This window comes from Amblyraja radiata, chromosome 11 (genome assembly GCF_010909765.2).
Source record: "Amblyraja radiata isolate CabotCenter1 chromosome 11, sAmbRad1.1.pri, whole genome shotgun sequence".
In the NCBI taxonomy this organism is placed as follows: domain Eukaryota; kingdom Metazoa; phylum Chordata; class Chondrichthyes; order Rajiformes; family Rajidae; genus Amblyraja; species Amblyraja radiata.
The window spans coordinates 57,097,531-57,123,011 of NC_045966.1; the positions used below are offsets into that span (position 1 = coordinate 57,097,531).

The following is a 25,481-nucleotide window of genomic DNA, read 5'->3' on the forward strand; positions in this document are numbered from 1 at the left end:
GTCTTTTTTACATTTTCCAGTAGCTGCAGTTTTTTGCTTTTCCTTTTATTAAATAAATTTGTTAAACAGATTCATTCAGATCTTTTAAACCGATTGTGAACTGCGTGATCCTATCATAGTACAAGCAGCTCTCATCCAAATTCAGCTTTTCTGCCAGCTTGATTATGGAGCTATATAACAGGGGAAGAAAGTAAGTGAATCTTATGAATATTTAAGTAAGTGACATTGTGGGGAACTCAGAGAGACAGACTAAATTTGCAGCATAAATCTAATCAATTATCTCTTGTTGCTTGGTGCATGTAATGTAGAATAGAGCAAGTGCACAAGAGTAAGTTTTAAGATAATACACTGTACAAAAGGAGAATAAATGCCAATAATTCTATCAGCTGTATTGTGACAAGAAACAAAGCCACGATTTTTCAATGCAAGGTACCTAACCAACAGCAGAGTCTTTGTCAATGGCAAATTAATTTTTACATTGGTTAGGCATCTGTTATCCAGAAAAGGCTGTAATATTAATAAAATATCAAACCTAAATTCCTACATTTTAATTTTGTATTTTCCATTACTTTCTCCTTTCCTAAATAGAATAGGTCCTGCAAGAATATAGTTCCACCTGTTTCTAATTTAGTATCACAGTAATGTCACTATTCTTCATTCAAGAGAGTTTATTGGCTGCTTTATCATGATCTGAACCTCGGGCAAAAATAATCAAAAAGTGAGCAATGCTCGGATCAAGCAGTTACCTGTGGAGACATAGTTAATAGTTCAATTCAATTACCTCTCATCACAATATTGGAAGGTTTGAAATAAGCTAGTTTAATATATAGAGAACAGAAGAGAAGAGAAACAAAAGCTGAAGCAAAGGCACAATCTTATTAAGGGCAGGCATTGCTGAAAAGGGAGAGGGTTTCCACAAATCACTGGTGCAGGTGCCATCCATTCAAGTTGCACCAATGCATGGCAGTAGCAAGGTAGGCCTTTGGATGCATAAGAGTCAGAGCAGGAAAAGCATTAAAATGAAAAGCAACAAGAGGCCCGAGACCACGTTCAAGAAAGACAGGGGGCGTTTCCAAAGTACAGTTTCCCTGATGTAAAGGAGACCATATTGTGAACATGCATACAAGATTGAAAATAATGCAAGCAATTCATCTTGTAGTCAATTTGGCACCTGAGGAGTCAGTGAGTCAGAGTCGTACAGTGCGGAAACAGGATGTTTGGTCCAAGTCAACCATGCTGACTAAGATACTCCATTTAAGCTAGTCCCATTTGCCCATGTTTGGCCCATATCCTCCTTGACCTTTCTATTCATGTACCTGCCCAAATGTCTGTTAAATGTAGTTATTATACCCGTTTCAAATCACTTCATCAGCAGCTTGTTCCACATACACACCACTTTGTGTGGAACAAATTGGCCCTCAGGTTCCCATTAAATCTTTCCCCTCTCACATAAACTGATGGACTCTAGTTTTTTTTTTCCCTAACAATTGGAAAATAACTCTGTGCATTTACCCTATCAATACCCCTCATTATTTTAAACACCTCTGTAAGATCATTCTCAGCCTCCAAGCAATAAAATCCTAGCCTGCCAAACTTTGCTCTAAAAGCTCAGGCCCTGGAGTCCTGACAACATCCTTGTAAATCTTCTCTGCATTCTTTTCAGCTTAATTACATCTTTCTAATAGCAGAGTAAACAAAACGGAACACATTACTCCAACAGCAACCTCACCAACATCTTGTACAACTGTAACATAGCATCCCAACAGCTACACTCAATTCTCTTACGGATGAAGGCCAATATGCCAAAAGGCTTCTTCACCATGGTAAAAAACAGATAAGAAATATTCAGAGGACTTTGCCCATCTCCTGTGGTTCCACTTTGAGATTACCTCTTTGATTTTTGAGCAACCCTCTTCTCTCTCTACTTACCATTTTCCCCTTATATATTTATTAATTAATTAAAGCTTTTTGAATTCTCCTTAATCTTAAATGCCAGAGCCATCTCATGACCCTTTTTTGCTCTTTTGATTTCCTTCTAATGTATGCTCCTGAACCCCCTTTACTCCACCAGAGAAACACTTAATCCCAGCTGCCCACACCTGACCCATGCCTCTGTATCTTGACCAGAGCCACTATTTCTCTTGTCACTAGGGTTCTTAGCTGCCTAGCTTGCCCTTCACTCTAACAAGAATGTGGAAACCCTGAACTTTCATTATCACACTTAAATAACATCTCACTTTTCCAGACATCACTTTGCCCACAAATAACCAACTTTAATCATTTCCTTTCTAATATCTTTCTAATACCATCAATGTTGTCCTTGACTCACTTTGAACATTAACTTGTGGACCAGCCCGGTCCTTATCCATTACTGTTTTAAAACAAATAGAACTGTGACCGCTGGTCCAAAAAGCTCACCCAAAGACACTTCAGTCACTTGGCTTGTCCAATTCCCTAAAAGTCAAGCTTTGCCCTCTCCCTTGTACACTGCCCAAGGAAACGTTCCTGAACACAGATAACAAATTCAACCCCATCCAACCTCTGGCACGAGGACAGTCCCAGTCTTTATTGGGGAAGTTAAAATCCCCTACTATGACAGCCTAATCAAGCTTGCATCTGTATGGAATCTCCAGACATATTTGTTCCTCTAATTCTTGACGACTATTTGTGGGCCTACGGTACAAACCCAACAAGATCAGCATCTCTTTTTTATTTCTCATATTCAATATGCTTCCGGAACCTGATACTATTACAATATTTAAAAAGGCATTTGGACAGCTACTGGGATAGGAAAGGAGTGGAGGGCCTAATGCAGGCAAATTGGATTAGCGTGGATAAGCATGGACGAGGTTGGTAGGAAGGGCCTGTTGTTATGCTCTATGTTTCTATAATTCTATGAATTACTGGAATACATAGATGTAATTCAATATCTAATGTTTTCGTTAAAAAGAAAAAAACCTGGTACGTGGTAATCTGCACCACTGAAACATGTACATCTAAACCTTTTTAAAAACAATGCAGAAAATATGTTTATTTTCAAACATAGCTAAGTAAGTTATTTTTGAGGCTCTTACTTTAAGCAAGATTCTAATCCTTTGCACACAGAACTGCGGTTGGACAATACCAACACCCAAATGTGAACATATAGTCTCTATTTTAATATTGCTGACTTACTGGCCGATAAATCCCAAATGCGAACACCAAAATCAGCTGCTGCTTTAGAAATTTGTAGGAACATCCATTTAACAGTTATTCACATCCCTCGAGCTCGCCAACATAACTGATAGCTGAACAACCTGGATTTATATGGTGCTTTTAACAAAGAAAATATCCCACATTTGTGGGATACTGTGCCAGAGAAAAGTCCATTAGGAGAAATAAGCTCCAAATAAATATTGATAACTTTGGACATCATTCAAGTTTAGCTCACTGACAGCAGCTGGCTGTCAGATTCTTATGAGGTGTAGAAACCAAAACAAAAGAATTTCGTAAAGTCTGTGGTGATATGTAGACAAATCACCTGAAATTATAATGCTGCTAACTACAGTTCTATTTATTACTAAAAGGTTCATATATCTCAATGAGAAAGATTCAGATTGCTCCTCTTCGGTTGTTTCCCATCAGATCCCATGAATAATCCAAATAACTTGACAGAAAACCTCAAATTTAAAACTTCTTGGATATTATGTAATGCTCTAATACATGACATAACTCTTCCACCATATATAAAATACACAAATAGAATTGATTTACTGTAGCATTTGTGTAATTGAGAGCTTTATGATTAATGTAAATGAGTTCAGCTGAAGGAATGTGCTTCCATGCTGCTAGACGTAAAGACATACGAAGAGCATTGCATAAGCTTTGAGGACTATTTCCTGACCAACCCAAGCTGCATAACACAGAAAGAGGAAGTGGGACCATACGTTTTGTACCCTCATTGCTGCTAACAATACAAGCATCTAAACTGAATGTAATAAAGTGCAAGTGTTGAGTAACCGAGAGAGAGAGTGTTTTATTGTCATATGTCCCAGACGGTACAATGAAATTCTTACTTGCTGCAGCACAACAGAATATGTGAATATGTAAACATTGTATTTAACGGAGGAAAAAAAGAAAAAGTTCAATAAATAACAAATATAGTGCAAATAATAAATAATAATAGTATTTTGCAGTTCATAGCTTATTCGTTGTGTTTAATAGCAAGATGGCTGTTGGGAAGAAGCTGTTCCTGAACCTGGACGTTACAGTCTTCAGGCTCCCTACCTTCTTCCTGATGGCAGTGGTGAGATAAGTGTGTGGCCAGGATGATGTGGGTCCTTGATAATTTTGGCTGCCTTTTTGAGGCAGCGACTACGATAGATCCATTCGATGGTGGGGAGGTCAAAGTCGGTGATGGACTGGGCAGTGGTCACAACTTTTTGTAGCCTTTTTCGCTCCTGGACGTTCAAGTTGCCGAACCAGGCCACGATGAAACCAGTGAGAATGCTTTCTACCGTGCACCTGTAGAAGTTTAGGAGAATCCTCTTTGACATGCCGAATCTTCGTAATCTTCTCAGGAAGTAGAGTCACTGATGTGCCTTCTTTACAATTGCTTCGGTGTGCTGGGTCGAGGAAAGATCTTCTGATATATGCATGCCCAGGAATTTGAAATTATTGACCCTCTCCACCATCATCTCGTTGATAAAAACAGGATTGTGGGTCCTCATCCTTCCCCTACTAAAGTCCACAATCAGTTCCTTGGCCTTACTGATGTTGAGAGCCAGGTTGTTGTGCTGGCACCATTTGGTCAGTCGGTCGATCTCACTTCTATACTCTGACTCGTCCCCATCTGTGATTCGTCCAACCACAGTGGTGTCATCGGCGAACTTGATGATGGAGTTCGCACTATGACCGGCTATGCAGTCATGGGTATAGAGTGAGTAAAGCAGGGGGCTGAGCACGCAGCCTTGAGGTGCTCCCATACTAATTGTTACTAAGGATGAAGTAGTTCCTCCAATTCGAACAGACTGTGGTCTGTGGATGAGGAAGTCGAGGATCCAATTGCAGAGGGATGCGCAGAGGCCCAGTTCCGTGAGGTTGGTAACCAGCTTGGAAGAGATGATGGTATTAAACGCCGCGTTGTAGTCTATAAATAACAGCCTGACGTAGGTGTTTTTATTGTCCAAGTGGTCCAGTGCGGAGTGGAGAGCCAGTGAAATTGCATCTACCGTTGACCTGTTGTGGCGGTATGCGAACTGTAGTCTAGTGACTGTACATTGGCCAGTAGGATAGTAGGGAGAGGGGGCCGAAGTCCCTTACGCTTCAGTCTTAGTTGTAGTCCTGCCCGACGACCACGTTTCTGTACTCCATGAAGCCCTCCTCGGTGTTTAAAGGTACAGTACTTGCGAGTCTCCGCGAGGTTGGGGATTCCCCTGAGATCGGGGATTCCCTTACAGTCGGGACCTCCAGCTCCGTTGCTGCTGGGAGATACTGCCTGACGGCCTCGATTCCGGACTCCATGAAGGCCTGCCCAGTGTTTACAGGTACAGTACTGACAGTCGCTATATTCGGGAGGTCACAGTAGCGTTACAATATTTTAATGCGTTAGCAGCTCGCTACTTACATCGTTGATTTCTGCAGGTTCTTTGATACAGGTGAGCTCAGAAATACTATATTTGGAGATTTTCTTTTATGCTGCTGGCAAAATGTCGCCACAGGGAGGCGCCATCTTAGGTAACTAGCATTGACCACCAGTCACATTTTCCCCATTCCCACCACTTTCCACCTTCTGCGGAGACCGCTCCCTCCACAAAGTCTATGTTGATTCATCCCTTCCCACCCAAATCACCCTACCACAGGTACCATCCCCTACAACCACAGGAGATACACCTGCCCATATACCTCCTCCCTCACTTCTATTCAGGGACATGAGCAGATCTTCCAGGTGCGAGAGGGGGCTCATACACACCTCGTCTAACCTCATCTGATGCATCTGGTGTCCTCAATGTGGCCTCCTGTACATCGGCGAGATCAACCTTAGGCCCGGTGCTTGTTTTGCCGAGCACTTGTCCTCCGTCTGTCTTGGCCTGCAAGACCTCCAGGTTGCTAACCATTTTAGCTCCTCTTCCCATTCCTCTGACCGCTTTGTCTTGGGTTCCTCCATTGCCAGAGTGAGGCCACATGCAAACTGGAGGTATCTAACAACCCAACAACGTGAACGTTGAATTTTCCAATTTCAGGGAACTACATAACCCTCCCCCTCTCCCGTGCCCCATCCAAATGCACCTTTTTCTCCCCTCCCCTACACTCCTTCCTCTAGCTTGATAGTTCACAATTCTTCAATCATTGTCCCACACCTTCTGTCTTTTTCATCTCTGGCCTCTGTCCAACCATCTGTCTGTATCAAATAACCCTCCTCACTGGCAGGCTTTGTTCTGTCCTTCGTCTTTTCCTTCACCTACAATTAGCTTGAAGGGTCCTGACCAGAAAGGTTGCCTTTTTCTGAGATGCTGCCTGATCCACTGAGCTACTCCAGCACAATGTCTCTTCTTCTGTAATAAAGTGCAAGCTGCTTCGTAAGCCAATAAAGTGGGCAAAAATAGTTTTGTGATCTATACTTTAACATGTGATACCAAATTGATGTCCATTTGCAGTCCAAAGTCCAAATTTACAAAATAGTCAACTGGAAGGCATATGACATATGACATATGAATAATTCTTTGTGTACAGAAACAGCCTCAAATTGCTGAATAGTCTCCATGTTTCTTTTAATTTGCTCTAGAAAATTACTCAATACTTAAAGAATTAATGAATGTAGTCAGTTTTCTATTTACTACACTTCTCCTCTATATATATCACATTTTATAAGTAATGGCATTTTGGCTCTTCAAGGAATAAGTTCTGCGAAGTGGCATGTTTGATAATATGTTTGATAAGAAAGCTTGTGGATAATAGTTTAACTAAGCCAACAAAATACTTTTGCATAATAGTAAAATTATACAACCTAATTGGATTTTTAGCACCTCAGCGTCTGGGTTTTTATTAATTGTGCATTTATGAGCCCAAGATTTTCTTCCAAAGTATTAATAATTTACTCCAAAAAACAAATTTACCAACCTATTAAGTACCATATTCCTGTAACACTCAAAAAGCAGGTGATAAAAGAGCCCACTCAAATTAGATTTCAATGAATAATTGTAACTCCCCTACTTACATAATGGGTGAGTTACGTAAACTCAGACTTGACAGAGTGTGTAGCTGAATGAGATGCATTGAGGAGTGTCCATTAGAATGAAAGTTGGATATCACACTCAAGACACAGAATTCATGTATGATTATAAAGTGACGAGAATCCAAAACTTAAGTTGTTGCAAATATCTTTGCTCTTTTGTTATTTAATTGGTGGGATAGGTAATGTGGAATTAAAAGAATGAATGAATTTGAAAATAAAGATGAAAGGTGGTGAACAATTAGAGCAAAAGATGAAAATAAATATAGGGGCTGAACGAGGAGTATTCAGCAAGGTGGTGGTGAGGTGGTTTGGCAGCTCCTAGAAGGGACATTAGGCAACGTCACTTGAAATGAAGAACTTAAATTTCCTGGGCGTGCATATTTCCAAAGATCTTTCCTGATCCCAGCACACTGATGCAATTATAAAGAAAGCACATCAGCGCCTCTACTTCCTGAGAAGATTACGGAGACTCGGTATGTCAAAGAGGACTCTCTCGAACTTCTACAGGTGCACAGTAGAGAGCATGCAGACTGGTTGCATCGTGGCTTGGTTCGGCAACTTGAGCGTCCAGGAGCGGAAAAGAATGCAGAAAGTTGTAACCACTGCCCAGTCCATCATCGGCTCTGACCTCCTCACCATCGAAGGGATCTATCGCAGTAGCTGCCTCAAAAAGGCTGCCAACATCATCAAGGACCCACACCATCCTGGCCACACACTCATCTCTCTGTTGCCATCAGGTAGAAGGTGCAGGAACCTGAAATCTGGTACATACAGGTTCAGGAACAGCTGCTTCCCCACAGCCATCAGACTATTAAACTCGCCATCAACCAAACTCTGAACTATAACAGCCTATTGCACTTTATCTGTTTATTTATGTGTATATATATGGTTTATGCTATATAGACACACTGAACTGTTCTGTATTTATGCTTACAATACTCTGTTGTGCTGCAGCAAGGAAGGATTTCATTGTCCTATCTGGAACACATGACAATAACCTCTCTTGACTCGACTTGACTAGAAATGGATCTCATGGGCATGGGAAAGTGCTGGTAGGCAGAAAATGAAGGAATCACTAGGAACCATAAGAAAAATAGGAAAAGTTTGTTATATGGTCAACCTAACTGCCTTATTGTAAAAAGATGATGGGGAATTAGGCCAGCTTGGTAAAGGTATCTTAATGGTCACGTTCGAAAAGACTAACTCGGTAATTAGAGTAGAAGAGCTTAGAATACAAGAAAGAGTTATTTAGAAGCAAGCTGTGTAGACGGGTTATAATGTAGGACTATTCATGGGATAAGCACGATATGATAAGAATAGAAATGCAGCACACAAGGGATTGTTAACTACAAGGGGAATGAGGGAACTACCATCAGGCAAGTTCCGTATAGGTCAATAACTAATGATTACAATCACCAAGTTAAGAACAGGATCTTGATGGTTTATAGCGAAATCTGCATGCAACTCTTGTAATCCAAATACTATAGAGTACTGTAATGTTTTGGGGCACAGAAGAGTATTTTTGAGCTCTCAGGAAACCTCTCCAGCATATTCTCCAGCAAACATTAATGAAGAGTGCAACCCAAGTCTCGCTTATGAAGCGAGGAAAGTAGCATCAATTAGGTAACAGATAGGCATTTCTTGTTCCTAAGTTATGAATCCAGGATGCACCTTTGATGTCATTGTCTGAAATATCATTGATTGGCTTCAAAACATTCTGGGAGGGAGTTGAAGGGATGGACGGTAGTTCCTAACAATCCATTGAAAAAGATGAAAAGGGAATAAGCCGGCAGATATTCTGAGTATTATGTTGACATTCCAAATAATCTACCTTATTCAATGAATGCCATCGTTCCAATAATAAGCATTCTCTTTCAAACCATCACCATTTGTGTACTTTGCTTTTAAAAAGTAAGAGGAAAAACTCTCAGAAACTGCAACAGTCACGTGGAGCAGTGGATTTCTATCCCACTCATTTTACAGCTATTGAATGGGGTCTGTCTGACCTATCCAATGTCATAAACGACTGGAATTCAGAAACCTGTGCATGTACAATATTTATTTTCCACTGGTGGAAATATTGCTCACACTCCGTGGGTCAGTGCAAATTTGCTCTCCATTTTCAAGTCCCAAGAAATTTATATTTTGTTTGCGAGATCCACACCAATGACTTCTGGTACATCCAGTTATACAACTCACAATATTCACTAATTTTGGCATGCAGCTACTTTTACAGAATCTTGATATTAAGGTTACTTTCTTCTCATAATTTCATTATCTATTGACTTCTTCAACCTAGAAAAAATCAATCTACTTGGAAAGTTCTTTGGTCTTAATTTACCATTGTGGTGGTAGGCTGGTTACTCTAAAATAGGGTGGGCATCAAGAGTAACCATCGTTACACTTTGAAATATGGCCATTCAGAGCACTTAATGCCAAATTCATCAAAAGTTTTGCTTATTACAAGCCATCCCAAAAGTTGCGTATCCAATAACATAAATTTTAGCATGGAAACGTGCACATCTTTTGCATCTTAGCCCGTCTTTTGACAGGAAATTATTTGGAGACTATAAAATAGAGTAAAAAATACTTAACGATTTTAGTCGATCGTGCTGGTTTTGCACATGGATTTGTAAAAGGCAGGTTATTCTAAATGAACCAGAGTAATTTTTTTGAAGAGACGCAAGCAGCAAACAAGAACATTTAAAAGGACCTCAAGGAACAGGTAATTCAAGCTGAAGCACATGTAGGCAAGTAAATGTTCTGAATAGGAAATAAGCATTTAGGAATGACCTAATGGTCTCCAACTACTATTCACTGTTTTTATTAACATAGATTATGGGATAGAAATTCACATTTATGTGTCTGGATTGATGGGGTTTTTTAAATTTAAATCTTGTTTACTCTGTTTGCAAGGATATAATAAATTAATGGGCCAAAATATGGCAAATAGATTTCAACATAAACAAATGCAATGTCATCCACTGCTACACTTTTACCTTTAATAAAACATTCTGATCTGCTCAAGGGTTTCAGATGCACACAGATTAAAATGCCATCGATACAAAATAATTAAATTGACAACTAGAATATTTCCCTTTCTAAAGAAAGAAAATACAGTGGGATAGAGGTAGCTACAAGAGTGAAACCAAGCCTTGTTTAGACCACAATGGGTGCACTGAGAATATTTCTGGGGACAGCTTACAGTTTACAGGAACATTATCTTGTAACGGTTAAAATATAAGCTGTACACATATTGGATTGTATTGCCCAGAATTTGGAAAAAGTGGGATAATTTGATAAAAGCTTTCAGACAATTGAAAGAAATTTAATATGATGGTGAGAAAATGCTCTTGTTGAGTAGGTCATGGGCCCGAGAGAATAATCTAAAAACAATAGAACCAGGATTAAGGAATTAAGTAAGGAAATGTTTAATGCAGGGAGTGGCAGAAATTTAAAACTATTCTGCAAAAGGCAAATAATGCTGAATGAGTTATTTATTTTAAAATTGTAGTCGCTTTTTTTACTAGCAGTGATATGGGATTGTGGATAATGATACATGGAGTTATGCGACAGAGCAGCCATAATCTCACTGAATGGGAGATCAGGGCATACAGTTAAATGGGTCATCTTCTTCCTGTGCTTTTAATCCAGTTTCTTACTCTACAAGACCACTGCTTCCCATCTCCCCGGTGGGAGATGGCTTCCCATCTCCCACCGGATCACCTACAAAATCCTGGTCCTCACCTACAAAGCCCTCCACCATCTGGCCCCCCCATATCTCACTGACCTCCTCTCCCCCTACCAACCCTCACGGTCCCTCAGATCCACATCAGCCGGTCTCCTCTCCATCCACAAATCCAACCTCCGCAGTTTTGGGGACAGAGCCTTCTCCAGGGCAGCTCCCAGGCTCTGGAACTCCCTCCCCCAACTGATCCACAATTCCGTGTCCCTCACCATCTTCCAGTCCCGCCTCAAGACCCATCTCTTCACCTCTGCCTATCCTTAGCCCCACGTCCCCCTCCCTTTTCATCTGTGCTTGAATTGCCTCATATTGTGTTTTGAATTGAATTCTGTCTTTAATTTGTGTACTAGTCATGTCTCTACTATTTATTTCATTCCGCTTACATGTTTTTCCTCTACTTGCTAAATTTTTGTAAGGTGTCCTTGAGACTCTTGAAAGGCGCCCATAAATAAAATTTATTATTATTATTACTGCTTCCCAACAAATCTCCAATGCTTCTGCTTCAAACAGTTGGAAATAAGTACACCTCATGAACATTATAGACTAAGCACAACCAAATGTTAACCTGTCTTCACACCATTTCCAGCTGTGTACTTTCAATAAGGACCCTTAAATAACACAATTCTGCACTGGAGTTATGTGACTCCCTGCTAGAAGTACAGGCAACACTTCGAGTTTTGGCCTTTCCATCACTACGATTTGAACACTTAGGATTTCAAAAGGTCATAGAATGGGCATAAAAGTATTGCCAATTGACCATATCAGACGAGGAACCTTTCTTGGGTAGACTGCACAACAAAATATGGTTTTGTACACATTTTTCACAATTTTATTGTTGCGCGCTCTTTTTGATGTTATCCATTAAATTATTCAGGTATAAATGTTCAGAGATTTTTGGACGTCACTGTATTTATTGCAAGGCTAGCTTTGAAAATTGTTTCCAAATGTAAACTAGCTCAGCTTCATTTTTACCCCTTATCTGAATTGGAATGGATTCTTCAAAATATGCTTCAAAGTCAGAATCATAACATTATTCATCTTTTTTTATGTCACAGAACATCTCAATACTCACTGTATCTAAAGCCGCCCGAACTGTCTGAAGAAACCCCAATGTATTTGTCTTTGTTTTTCTTGGCTTTTTTCCGCTCTTCTCGCAGACGGTCATCATCCTGTACAAATTCAACCATTTCTTTCACCTTCTGTCGCACATTTATTCCTTGGTCCTTGCCACCTTCATCTGAAATTAGCAGGTAAATAGACAGTAGATCAACAGAAGCCACAAATCAATAATGTAACAACGTGAATTGTACTTGGAAGGAATTAAATGGGTGAGATCAAAGCTTTCCAGTGTACTGTGCACAAAATAGAAAACCTGTTATTGTGCATTTATCATAAATGTATTAATTATCTTAAAGGTGTTCTGTTAATAGGAACATGGTGATTGGCAAGTTTAGAAGATCAATACTCGTAAATAAGACAGCGAAGTTGACATGAAGCTGGCTGAGAACATTTCATGTCGCTAACACTTCAAACCATCAAGTCAATTTTTTGTTATTCTATTCTTAGTTTTCTCCCATCCGTTTTTGCTTACTGGTCATAGACATAGACATAGAAACATAGAAAATAGGTGCAGGAGTAGGCCATTCGGCCCTTCGAGTCTGCACCGCCATTCAATATGATCATGGCTGATCATCCAACTCAGTATCCTGTACCTGCCTTCTCTCCATACCCCCTGATCCCTTTAGCCACAAGGGCCACATCTAACTCCCTCTTAAATATAGCCAATGAACTGGCCTCAACTACCTTCTGCGACAGAGAATTCCAGAGATTCACCACTCTCTGTGTGAAAAAAGTTTTCCTCATCTCGGTCCTAAAAGATTTCCCCCTTATCCTTAAACTGTGACCCCTTGTCCTGGACTTCCCCAACATCGGGAACAATCTTCCTGCATCTAGCCTGTCCAACCCCTTAAGAATTTTGTAAGTTTCTATAAGATCCCCCCTCAATCTTCTAAATTCTAGCGAGTACAAACCGAGTCTATCCAGTCTTTCTTCATATGAAAGTCCTGACATCCCAGGAATCAGTCTGGTGAACCTTCTCTGTACTCCCTCTATGGCAAAAATGTCTTTCCTCAGTTTAGGAGACCAAAACTGTACGCAATACTCCAGGTGTGGTCTCACCAAGACCCTGTACAACTGCAGTAGAACCTCCCTGCTACTATACTCAAATCCTTTTGCTATGAATGCTAACATACCATTCGCCTTCTTCACTGCCTGCTGCACCTGCATGCCTACTTTTAATGACTGGTATACCATGACACCCCGGGTCTCGTTGCATCTCCCCCTTTCCTAATCGGCCATCATTCAGATAATAATCTACTTTCCTGTTTTTGCCACCAAAGTGGATAACCTCACATTTATCCACATTATACTGCATCTGCCATGCATTTTCCCACTCACCCAGCCTATCCAAGTCACCTTGCAGCCTCCTAGCATCCTCCTCACAGCTAACACTGCCCCCCAGCTTCGTGTCATCCACAAACTTGGAGATGTTGCATTCAATTCCCTCGTCCAAATCATTAATATATATCGTAAATAGCTGGGGTCCCAGAACTGAGCCTTGCGGTACCCCACTAATCACTGCCTGCCATTGTGAAAAGGACCCGTTTACTCCTACTCTTTGCTTCCTGTCTGCCAGCCAGTTCTCTATCCACATCAATATTGAACCCCCAATACCGTGTGCTTTAAGTTTGTATACTAATCTCTTATGTAGGACCTTGTCGAAAGCCTTCTGAAAGTCCGGATATAACACATCCACTGGTTCTCCCTTATCCACTCTACTAGTTACATCCTCGAAAAATTCTATAAGATTCGTAAGACATGATTTACCCTTCATAAATCCATGCGGACTTATAACAAGTCCACATAAACCATCAGCTCTCCACCATCTTCTCATACTTTTTTTGAGAAAGTCCACACTTTGCAATGACCGTACAATATTCAAGCAAGGCAAATATGCAATCCTATTATGCCAATGTCTTCAAAGGAACATTTAAATCACAACTATTAAACAGTGATACGAAAGAATGAACACTGACAAATTCACTTCCTTAATTTAGGTCAATTTGTAATTCTTTGATTGCTTGCCTCAAAATATTTAGTTTACATCTGCTGGGCCTTAAAACAAGTTTTGTTTAAAAAAAAGTGTGTAGATTTCAATTTCAGACTTAAAGTGTCATGGTGGTACACCAATTAAAAATTTGCAACATATGCCTTTCTAATATTGGCTATACGAGGCTGCATTGCTAATTACAGTAAGCAATAAATGACACTGTTTGATAAGGCATTCGTCCCAAATATAGCTATTAGACATGAAATTGCAGAGCTTTGACGATCCAACAGAATTTAACCACATAAAAATGGCACCTGGATTATTATTAGGCTGTACATTTAGATCTGACAAAGTATATCAGTTTTATTTCAGTCTCCTAGTTTTAACTTTAATGTCAAAACAATAAAAACATAGCCTTATTGCCATTGCATTGTAAATATTATTTGCAGATTTTCTTGCTTCTTCAAACAGATTAGTCTGTGTTGGTGTCTAACCTTTCCTTCCTATGTAATTAAGGCAATTTCTTTATGAGCATCACAGGGGAGTCATAGCTGTTGTGTTTTTTTTAAAGAAAGACCTGAGCACACATGTTGTGCTAGTTGTGTTGTTATTACCATGTCCTTTCTGCGAGTTCTTGTCTTCACTAATTAATACTCTAGGGCCCCCAAATCTCAGATTCTGTGCACTTCAGATAGTGCCACCAGTCACATTCTAATTAGTGAGGGAAGCTGATCTACTGGCTCAAGTGACTGACAACTCTGCTTGCTGATATAATTTGCTCAAAGCTTTTCATTTTGCTCCCTAGCGCCAGAGGTTTACTTACCTACGAAGTGGTAGTTTTCCATCGAACGCAGATCGTAAATGTGTTCTCGGGCACTGGTAACTACTCGTTCTGACCCATTCCGTATGAGGTAAGCCAAAAGTAGCAAGGACTGTAAAGGGAGGAGACGGCAGTAGGGGAGTGAAAAAAAAGCAAATAATTTTATGTTTCTGAGAACAAAGTCGCAGACTGTCACATTGTAATGATTGCTTTCTGCTTTAATAAAATACCATGAAAGTCTGTCAGGGGGAGGAATTCCCAGCACAAATCAAAACTGACAGCTGCAATATTAGTTTACCAAATTAACAGAACATAAACAAACTTGCTTTCCACAAAAGTAAAAATTAGAGATATTGATATGTTCACAATAAACTAATTAGCAAGACGAAACCTCAGCCCGGCTTCCATTTGGTTGGTGTACATAGAAAACACTATATTTCAGCGGTTATATTAACTTCAAAACATACAATGATCGCGTACAATTATAGTTGTGTACAATTATAACTGCACTACACTTTAATTTTAAAGAGTAAACTATTAGTACACAATATTTAATGATTAAATTTAGAAATTGCACTCCACACAATAAGATATTTGGTTAGAAACTTTAACAATTGAAAGAGGATCTGAGAAATCAAGACAATGCTGACAATATACACTTTGCACTTTCCCCCTTAATAAATGCAATTGACATCCTCTAAACAAAAGAGATCAAAATTCTCCATCAAACAATGTGTCAAATCTGTCACATAATATAAACCAACAAATTATTTTTTGAATTATGAAGCACAAGATCAGCAGTCAACTAGTCATTAGGGAGTTTCTCTTCAGGTATAAAACTTCCTCCCAATCTAAATTTTCATTACAGCTGACATCAAAAGGAAGAGACAAGTGGATATTAGGGAAAAAAATCTACACCATGATATGATAATTTCAACAATATTTTACACTTATACTACAATCTGTAACTAATCCAGCTTGTCAAATGCAGCACAATGATAAACACTGTAGGAGGTTAAGGAAATGCACACACAACACTCTTGGATGCCAGTCTGTTAAAATGGTCACTGCAAGCTGCTTCAGTTGATATACAATAGTAGGTTTCAAATGCTAGCTTTGAAAGTTGTTCTTTTGGCGATAGATACAACCTTAATTGGAATATTTTATAAAATGTAGTCAATTGAAAGAATATAAATTGGGACCTTATTTCAAAGCTTAGTCCAAAATCTGTATTTGAAAATTTTGGTTATTATAAAAAGTTGCCAATAAATGTGCTAACCCTGGTTCAAACAGTATCACAGATCAATTTCAAAAACCCAGCAGTTTGCATGTTAAAGTGCATGTTAACCAATCAGCAGAAAAAAAGAAAGATTTCACACATTAGAAGATAAATATTGCAAGTGCTACATTCTCTTCAACAGACCAAATAAGGGTGTGCAGCATTTGAACCTTATTAATTACCATCTGTGACTGTTTATCATCAAATCTCTGCTGTGAAACACATTGGGGATTACTGCAGCTGTCTGTTACACTTACAGGAATATTAATTCCGTATTTTTATATGTTATTAAACAAAGGGCACCAGGGGGTTGGGGGTGGACATTATTTCATGACACAGATTTAAAGATTTTATCATTGAAAAAAATCCAAAACATACATACAAGGGAAGAATACAAAAAAAGTGATTTGATGTAATAATGTACTTCTTACATATTTAGATACAAGCTTCAAAAATATTATTTTCCTAGCTAGTTGAACGGCAACCAAAAATCAGGCAGCTGAGCTTCAAAATATTGCCAATATTCTACAATGTAACTGGCTGAATCCATGTGCCTGTTTTAAAATTCTTTTTTTACAAGAAAAGATGTACCAGCATATTTAGCAAATCACTTTAGCATATTGCAAATGAAGAACAATATATATATTTCTCTTCTATGAAAAATAAATCCCAGATTGTTGAAGCTAATTAATATTTAAGTCTCTGTTGCAATGTTAAGAATTGTAACAGTCAGTGACACAAATTCCAAAGAGCAGTTGATTTGCCCAAAACTTGGAAGGCAATATATTTTAAAAAGGTATATAGCTTAAATGCAGATGCCTTATTCCAAAATAATGTTATTATTTTCAAAAAGGAAACTGAAAAGTCCAAATCCAACGGACAAGTTTAAAACCAAGTGGTAAGACAAAAGTTTGATATGCTGAACTCACTACAAATCATTAGTATTTCTATAAATTAGCGTTCACAGTGACACGGATTTAATATAAAAATTGCAAAGATCTCCTCAAAACATACATCAATAACAAGAAAATGCTCACATGCAAAGGATGGTGCACCTTCCCCCACCAAAACCATAGAATTTAAGGTCAGCTATAAAGATGTTTTCCTTTCTCTGCCATGAGTCTACCCATTTCATAAGTGTCATACAACAAATTTTGATTGAAGGTGATTTGACATTTTATGAAATACCACAGCAACAATTGCATTAAATAGCAAAAGAATGCAATTGACTAATAGTATTCTATTCAGAAATTAGCATACTATATGAAATGTAATACCTTTTTAAATGTGTGTTCTTTCGGTTGGTTTTTGAAATAGCATCCAGAAGTGTAATGGTTATTTAAAAAATGCCCTGCGGTTCTTTTTAAAATTCAAACAAATAAAAACTGTATTACGAATTAGACATACTGCGCTAATGGTGGTTATGACAGCGCAAATACTAAATCTATTTTTTGCTTTGACTTTGAAAGCTTCACTGAAGCTTAGAATCCACTTCGTTTTCTGCAATGTACGAAAAGTTTTTTTTTGAAAAACATTGCACCTAGAAATTTTGTAAACATCTATAGGAAATGCCATGAAATGGAAATGGAATGCTAGGTTGCCCCACCTTATAGACGCGCCTCCAGTTCTTTTTATTGTCTTTTAGTATACGATTCCAAAGCATGTTCATAACTTCAGGAAACTGTTCGTACATAAATGTAGACCTACAATAAGATAAAGCAGCTTTAGTAGATCCAAATACATGTAAAAAGAAAACAATGCAAAAGAATGTACAGTGTGAGAGTGGGACCTTAGGCGTTTACTTTGTGCTATTTTTATTCTGAAACGGAAATTGCTGTGGGTGGATGCTTCCACAGAAGTAGTAATAAATAAGGGTTGGCTCTAGGTGGCAGAATGGGTTTGGCATGCACACATTTCCTCTTACAAATAGCATTATGAATCAAATAGTATCACAAATTATTGTCAGCATATTAACAAAAGAGAGAAATGCCCCTTCAGACAGCAGCTGGCTTGTAAGAGTTTTCAATGCTGATCTGACAGATAGCATTCCAAATATTTAGTGTTATTACATATGTAACAGATGGTCCGGGGTGAACAGAAAATACAAACTGGGTCCTTCATTGGTTTTGCATACATTTAGACATGGGCACACATGCTAGCTCTAACAAGAAAGAATACCCAGTATCCAGAAAACTATATTAAAAACAAGTAATTCCCCATTTCATGAAAACACCAAATAACAAAAAACTTTACACATCTTAATTCTAGATGCAGAGATAGGATAGAAAATTATTCCACATTCATGCCACTAAGTAGATGTGAGCATATACACTTTTCGAATGAGAATTTTCTCACAAAACAGAAAATCTTAGCAACAAAAGAAAACATTGAACTCAATGTATCTCATGAAAAGAGAACCTTTTATAATCTTGTATTTTAGATTTTCTTGAATATCGATATTTATAATAGGCTGAGAGTTTAAATGGCTTGGAATGGAGAACATAATTTTGAACTAAATAGTTTCCCCCATTCTAAACTCGACTCTGCTCATGCTAATCTTTAATATAGAATCCAATAACAGCATTTATATAGTCCTGATAGAAATAAAAATTCATCCTCAATATATGGTATCTCAAAATTCAAGCTCAATATCACCATGTCCTTGCTTTAGCTGTACTTATATTCTGCACTCTATGTTTTATTCATTTAACAACATATTCAGATATAATATTTATTATTATCCAGAATTCAATAGTAGCATTGAAATGCCTTTAACCAATAAAGGCAATACTTGTATTAGGGCCATTACAATTACCCAAACATTTTAGATGCAAAATAAAATTTGCTATCACAGAATGTGTGGAAAAAGTAAACATTTAAAAAAAACTTGTGATTGACACATTGCGCTGATTTTGAGATAAGGCAAATGCCAAATGGCCTGTTTTTGTACCTGTACCTCACAGAACAAGCCTGTTCTAAGTGCACGAGAAACAAAAAAAAGTTTTTCAGAGATGCTGCCTGACCTGCACCAGCACCCTCTCCTATGGACACAACCTAGTCACACTATTTATAATTATGGTATATTTAAATAGATTAGAGTAAAGGTTTAAACAGAATAATTTGAAAAAAGTGTTGGAAAATCCTACAACAAGCAATGACCCAGCCTCACAGCGCCAGAGACTGGTTCGATCCTGACTTAGGATGCTGTCTGTGTGGAGTTTGCACGTTCTCCCTGTTTCGGTTTCCGCTACGTGCTCCAGTTTCCTCCCGCTTCACAAAGATGTGCAGGTTTGTGGACCAATTGGCCTTTGTAAATTGCCCCAATTGTGAAAGGAGTGGATGATAAAGTGAAATAACATGGAACTAATGTGAACAGGTGATTAATGATCAGCCTGGACTCAATGGGTCGAAGGGCCTGTTTTCATTCTTTGCAATCAATCCAGCTATCTAGACTGAAATGCACCTGCTCTAAAATAAATTGATACAACTAAAGAAAAGAAAAGAAGACCACAGAGGTAGTGTTGTTGCCTTACAGAGCCAGAGAATCTGGTTTGATCCTGACTATAGGTTCTGTCTGTATGGTGTTCGTATGCTCTCCCTGTGACTGCATGGATTTTCTCCGGGTTTCCTGCACAGGTTTGTAGATTAACTGGCGTCTGTAAATTGTCCATAGTGCATAGGATTGAACTAGTGTATGGGTGATTATTGGTCGGTGTGGACTCAGTGGGCTAATGGACTGTATCTCTAAACTAAAACGCTGGAGTAACTCAACGGGTCAGGCAGCATCACTGGAGAGAATAGTTTCGGGTCAGGTCCCTTCTACAAACTGATTGTAGTAGGAAGAGTGGAGGGAAAAATCTGGAAGCGAAGAAAAATACAGGACAAATCGGGGGCCAGCAACAGATGACCTCAGGCAAGCAGGTTTCCCGAGAGGCTGACTGTTGGCTAAAGACAATGCAAGCCCAAGAGGGTTACATTGTCGTTAACTGTGGAACTAGTTAACTGACTTTTAGTAGTGGAAGGGTCCCGATTTGTCCTGTTCTTTCTTCGCTTCCAGTTTTCTCCCCCCACTCTCTCTACTACAATAAGTCAGAAGAAGGGTCCCATCACCTATCCATTTTCTCCAGAGACAATGCCTGACCCGTTGAGTTAACACCAACATTTGTGTCTATTGTTGGTGTAAATCAGCATCTGCAGTTCCTGAAGGCTGCTCTTGAAATTTAGAATTTGAGTCATCGAAGGTAAATCCTTGATTGCAATTCACTAATCTTTCTCCCGTGTTACTCTGCTTGTGGAGAATGTAACCAGTTGAATAAAGAACAGTGTTATACAATCACAGTTACACTAAACGAACCAGAGGTAATCACTGATGTTTAAGCATAATGATCGACATGCCAACATTTTCTTACTATGAGCCTTTTAATAGTGGAAAAACTTTTTTTAAACAAACTTAAGATTTTTTTCCCCATCCAAACGTGGTGAACTTGGAAAGAGCACTGCAGGTGCATAATACTTGTAGCACTGTGGTAGGTTGTGCTACAAACAATTTGAGACAATGAGTAGTGCACAATTATGCTGGTGTTCTGCCTTAAGAATAGCAAGTTAGTTAACCTGTGCGACAATACAGTTTGCCAGTTATGGTGCTGATTACAGTAATTTGTTTTCTGCTTTAACTTTGAAGTTATTTTATGGAAAATGCTTATTAGATTGCCCCTGCAACTCCGTAACAAAATGTGCACTGCAATTTAGTACAGAAACATTTTATAGAACATTCTTTAGCATCCAACAAAACCATTTGCAAAATGTTATTAACTTTAAAAGTGAACATTATTTGTATTGTTAACAACTGGAAGTGATGTGAGATTTGTTGCATTGAAGTGACAGACTTGTCACTTGTCCTATGCCACTCCAGAGCATTAGAAATTAAATATAACATGCAATAACAAACAAGATAGCATTCAGAAAGAGCTGCATTGAGATGTCTGTGAAACAATTTCATACAATATTCTTCTTGCCATATGCTTTCCCCCAGACCATTCCTAGTCCACTGTGTTTGGCTCTTGAAGTGAACATGGTGCATTTCATATTTTGAAATGCAACTTCAGGACCAAAACATTGAAATCACAATTTTTATTTTATTTTTAAGCAGCATATTTGGCAGTACCCCTAGAGCTCAGTAAGATTAGTACTTACTTGGCGATCTCTGCCATTAGCTGCCCTGAAGGTCCCCATGGATCATCATTGGTTGCTTCTCGAACCTTAGACTCAGTCTCTGAATAATTCATAACCACATTTGTGCTGAAATGAAACAAGTCATACACATTACATTAGCATCAAAACACACAACCACATGAAAACTTAATAATGACTCACTGACAGCTTTAATGAGATACCTCAATAGGGCGGGGAAAACATTTTTTGTGTCAGGCTACCCTTAGGACATATCAGTACACATTTAACTTGTTTTAAATCAAATGTTACTGTTCCGCTTTTGGAATAATCCTACAGAATACAATAGGATTCATTAGGTCTGGATGTGGCCTAACGTTTACAAAGAGAATTCTGTTCAGATAAAATGGATTCCAAAAATATGCCCCTCTGGTAATTATAGTTCACCACTCTTTCCTGCACATAATGGTAGAATAATTTAGGAACACATGGAAATCTCAGTGTGCTAATTCATGCGTTCAAAAGAATAACATCACAGAAAATAGTTAACATAGCACAAGATATAGCATGTCATTAGGTCAATAAAAGCAGTAAAGTATACCCTGATACTGAATAAATTAAAACCACTTTAGATCCAGTCTGATACCCCACATTTATTAAATCAAGACCATTGTGCAAAAATACAATGAGGATTTCCAAGCTTGTTTAAACCTTTAAATCATATTCACCGGTGGCACAGCCTGCTTTGGAAAAATCGTACTCTCAACAACAGTAATGGCTGAGCTACAGTTGCTATTTTTTTTTACTTTGACTTCTGTATGAGCTACGGCATGCAAAATGTAACCATCCAAATTCAGTATTAAATTAGAGCAATCAATTTCTTCACCTACAAACGTGACTCCCTTTTAGATCACAGAGGAAATGTGTGTTTGGTTATCTTTATTGTAATGTGCAAGTATGACAGTGGTTACTGGCTACCTTTTCCTGGAAAACACACATCATATATTGACGACTTCAAATCATAACAGCATACACTATTTTAAAATGCCCTGTCCATTAACAATCTTCTTGCAGTTATTTAGCAGTCAGATGTGCTGCGATTGAACCAAACCATTAACAAAAAAAATGGTTGTACTGTCAAACAGGTTCTCGCAAACCTAAATAGTTTTTCTTATCAACACGGAATGCATCGCCTCCAATTGATTTTAATTGAATAAATGTTATTAGCCAAGTATTCAAGGAACCATGCAAGGAATTTGCATGCAAGGAATTTGCCTTGGTGCTTTGCTCACAAGTAACAGCACGATATACAGTAAACAATTAAGAATTAAACATTATAATTTAATCTTGTGAAGAATTAAATAAAATACCAGAGCAAAAGGAGGCTACAGACTTTTGGTTGATGAGTAGAGCTACTCATGGAAAAAAGCTGTTCCATATACAATTCACTTTTAAACCATTTAACAAATATGAATATCTGAATTATAAATATGGCATTTCTGATAAATTCGATAGCTGCAATAAGCTAGGAAATGATTTAACCATCACCCAACCTTCATTAGATAAATAAGTTATTGAAGTTTGGTACCTTTCTCAGCCTTGACATTTAACTTGCACCAGGGGGCAGTGCACGATGCAAGTTACCAGCCTGTCAGGCCAACCCCACCCCCACCCTTCCAGCTTCCCATTTTAAGGAATCAGAGTGGAGCAGAAAAATCCAGTAGTTCAAACCCCATCAATAAAACTGATTAGAAACAAATAATTTAAAAGGGGAATACAAATAAAAACTGCTGCAGTTTTTTTCTGGACAGGCAAATTGTATTTGTCGCACTTATGGATGTACTTTCCAAAAATAAATTGGCTTATCAAGTATATAACTGCTTAGAGTCTGAATCAAACAGCGCAGATACAAGCACTTCAGCCCACTACGTACATGCCAATCTTTTTTTCCCATCGACACTAATGCCATTTGCCGACATTAGGACTTTATCTTTCCATGCCTTGCCCCTCAGATCCCCTTCAAAACACTGCACCTGCACTTTAAACCAATGCCCTCATGTTTGATACCTCTATTGTGGGGCAAGATGGTAGATTTAACCATCTACCCCATGTGTCTCAATATTTTGTACCTCTCTCAGGTCTTTCCTCAGTTCCTTTGCTCCAGGAAAACAAATTGCCTATCCAATCTCACCCCATAACTGGTCCTTCATTCCGGGCAACATCTTGGCAACAACCAGGTTCAGGAATAGCTACTTCCCCACAGCCATCAGGCTATTAAACCTGGCTCGGACAAAACTCGGATTATTAATAACCCATTTTCTGTTATTTGCACTTTATCAGTTTATTTATTCATGTGTGTATATATTTATATCATGGTATATGGACACACTTATCTGTTTTGTATCAGCCTTTAGATCTGGCAGTGATGAATTGTACAGCACTGCCAGATCTAAACTAAAGAGAGCCATTAAAGAGGCAAAGACAGCCTATGGAAGGTTAGAGGGGTATTTTAACGAGAGGGACCCTCGGCGTGTCTGGCAGGGCATTCAGCAACTCACAAACTACAAGGGCAAGGGGGGGCCGATCATCTGCAGCAGTAACAACTCGCTAGCTGAGGAGCTCAACCATTTTTTCGCCCGTTTTGAGCTGAATGAGGCGGAGCCTGCACCTGCAGCCGCACCCAGCACTGACGACCTGGCATTCACTGTGCCACTCACTGTGAGTACGGAGGACGTCAGAAGAACACTCCGCAGGGTCAACCCCAGGAAGGCTGCTGGCCCAGATGGCATCCTAGGGAGAGTATTGCGGGACTGTGCAGACCAGTTAGCGGAGGTTTTCAGCGACATCTTCAACCTCTCTCTGTCAACGTGCACTGTCCCTAAATGCTTTAAGACTGCTACCATCGTGCCTGTACCCAAAAAAACAGCCATTACCAGCTTGAATGACTATAGACCTGTTGCTCTCACTTCAACGGTGATGAAGTGTTTTGAACGGCTGGTCCTGGCCCACATTAAGTCCTCACTCCCATCCACCCTGGATCAGCATCAGTTTGCATATAGAGCTAATAGGTCAACGGAGGATGCCATCAACATAGCTCTACATTCTGCACTGACACATCTGGAGCGTCCTGGCTCATATGTGAGGATGTTATTTGTAGATTTTAGTTCTGCATTTAATACTATCATCCCCAGCAGAATGGTGGACAAACTGTCTGATCTGGGTGTTAATGCAAACACATGCGGATGGATTAAGGATTTTTTAACAGATCGCCCACAGACTGTCAGGATGGGGTCCAATTACTCCCCAGTCCTGACGCTCAGCACAGGAGCGCCACAAGGTTGTGTGCCGAGTCCCATCTTGTATACAATATACACTTATGACTGTATACCAACACACAGTACAAACAGGATCATCAAGTTTGCAGACGACACGACTGTGGTGGGACTGATAAACAACAACGACGAGTCTGCCTACAGGGATGAAGTCCAAAAACTGACTGTCTGGTGTACCAAAAACAACCTGGTACTCAACCCATCAAAGACAAAAGAGCTGGTCGTTGACTTCAGGAGGAAGAGGAGAGAGGAACCTGCTCCCTTATACATCAAAGGAGACATGATGGAGAGAGTCACTGGCTTTAAGTTCCTAGGAATAAACATCTCCCAGGACCTCAAATGGCAAATGAACACCGTCACTCTCGTGAAGAAGTCACATCAGCGGCTGTATTTCCTGAGGTCTCTGCGGAGAGCAAACGTCTCACAGCCGCTGCTGCTGTCCTTCTTCCGATGAGCCGTGGAAAGTATCTTCTCCTATGGAATCCTGGTGTGGTTTGCTAGCTGTACTGTGGCTGAGAGGAGGGCGCTGCAGGGAATTATAAAAAATGCGCAGATCATTACAAACGCCCAAATGCCCTCCTTGGATGACATATATAGGGCCTGATGCTTGCGCCGGGCCACAAATATCAAGCAGGACACATCCCACCCTGCCAACCACCTTTTTACTCTGCTACCCTCTGGGAGGCGATTCAGGACTAAAAAATAGTTTCTACCCATGTGCGATAAAAGAGCTAAATTCCAACAGAGAACGCTGGGGAAGCAAAATGTAATTCTAAGAAATGCCGCCAAATTCTTTTAAATTCTTTTAAATTCT

At 39.2% G+C, this 25,481-nt stretch overlaps 1 protein-coding gene across 1 annotated transcript in view; it reads right to left on the bottom strand.

Annotated features, from left to right (window-relative positions):
- clint1 (clathrin interactor 1) overlaps positions 1 to 25,481 on the bottom strand; it is a 163,489-nt gene that overhangs the window by 50,342 nt on the left and 87,666 nt on the right. Inside the window, exons 2-5 of the mRNA XM_033029978.1 lie at positions 21,360 to 21,464; positions 17,773 to 17,869; positions 14,891 to 14,999; positions 12,031 to 12,195 (exon numbers count right to left, since the gene is read on the bottom strand). Of these exons, the coding sequence (XP_032885869.1) occupies positions 12,031 to 12,195; positions 14,891 to 14,999; positions 17,773 to 17,869; positions 21,360 to 21,464 (476 nt within the window). The remainder of the gene's footprint in view (positions 1 to 12,030; positions 12,196 to 14,890; positions 15,000 to 17,772; positions 17,870 to 21,359; positions 21,465 to 25,481) is intronic.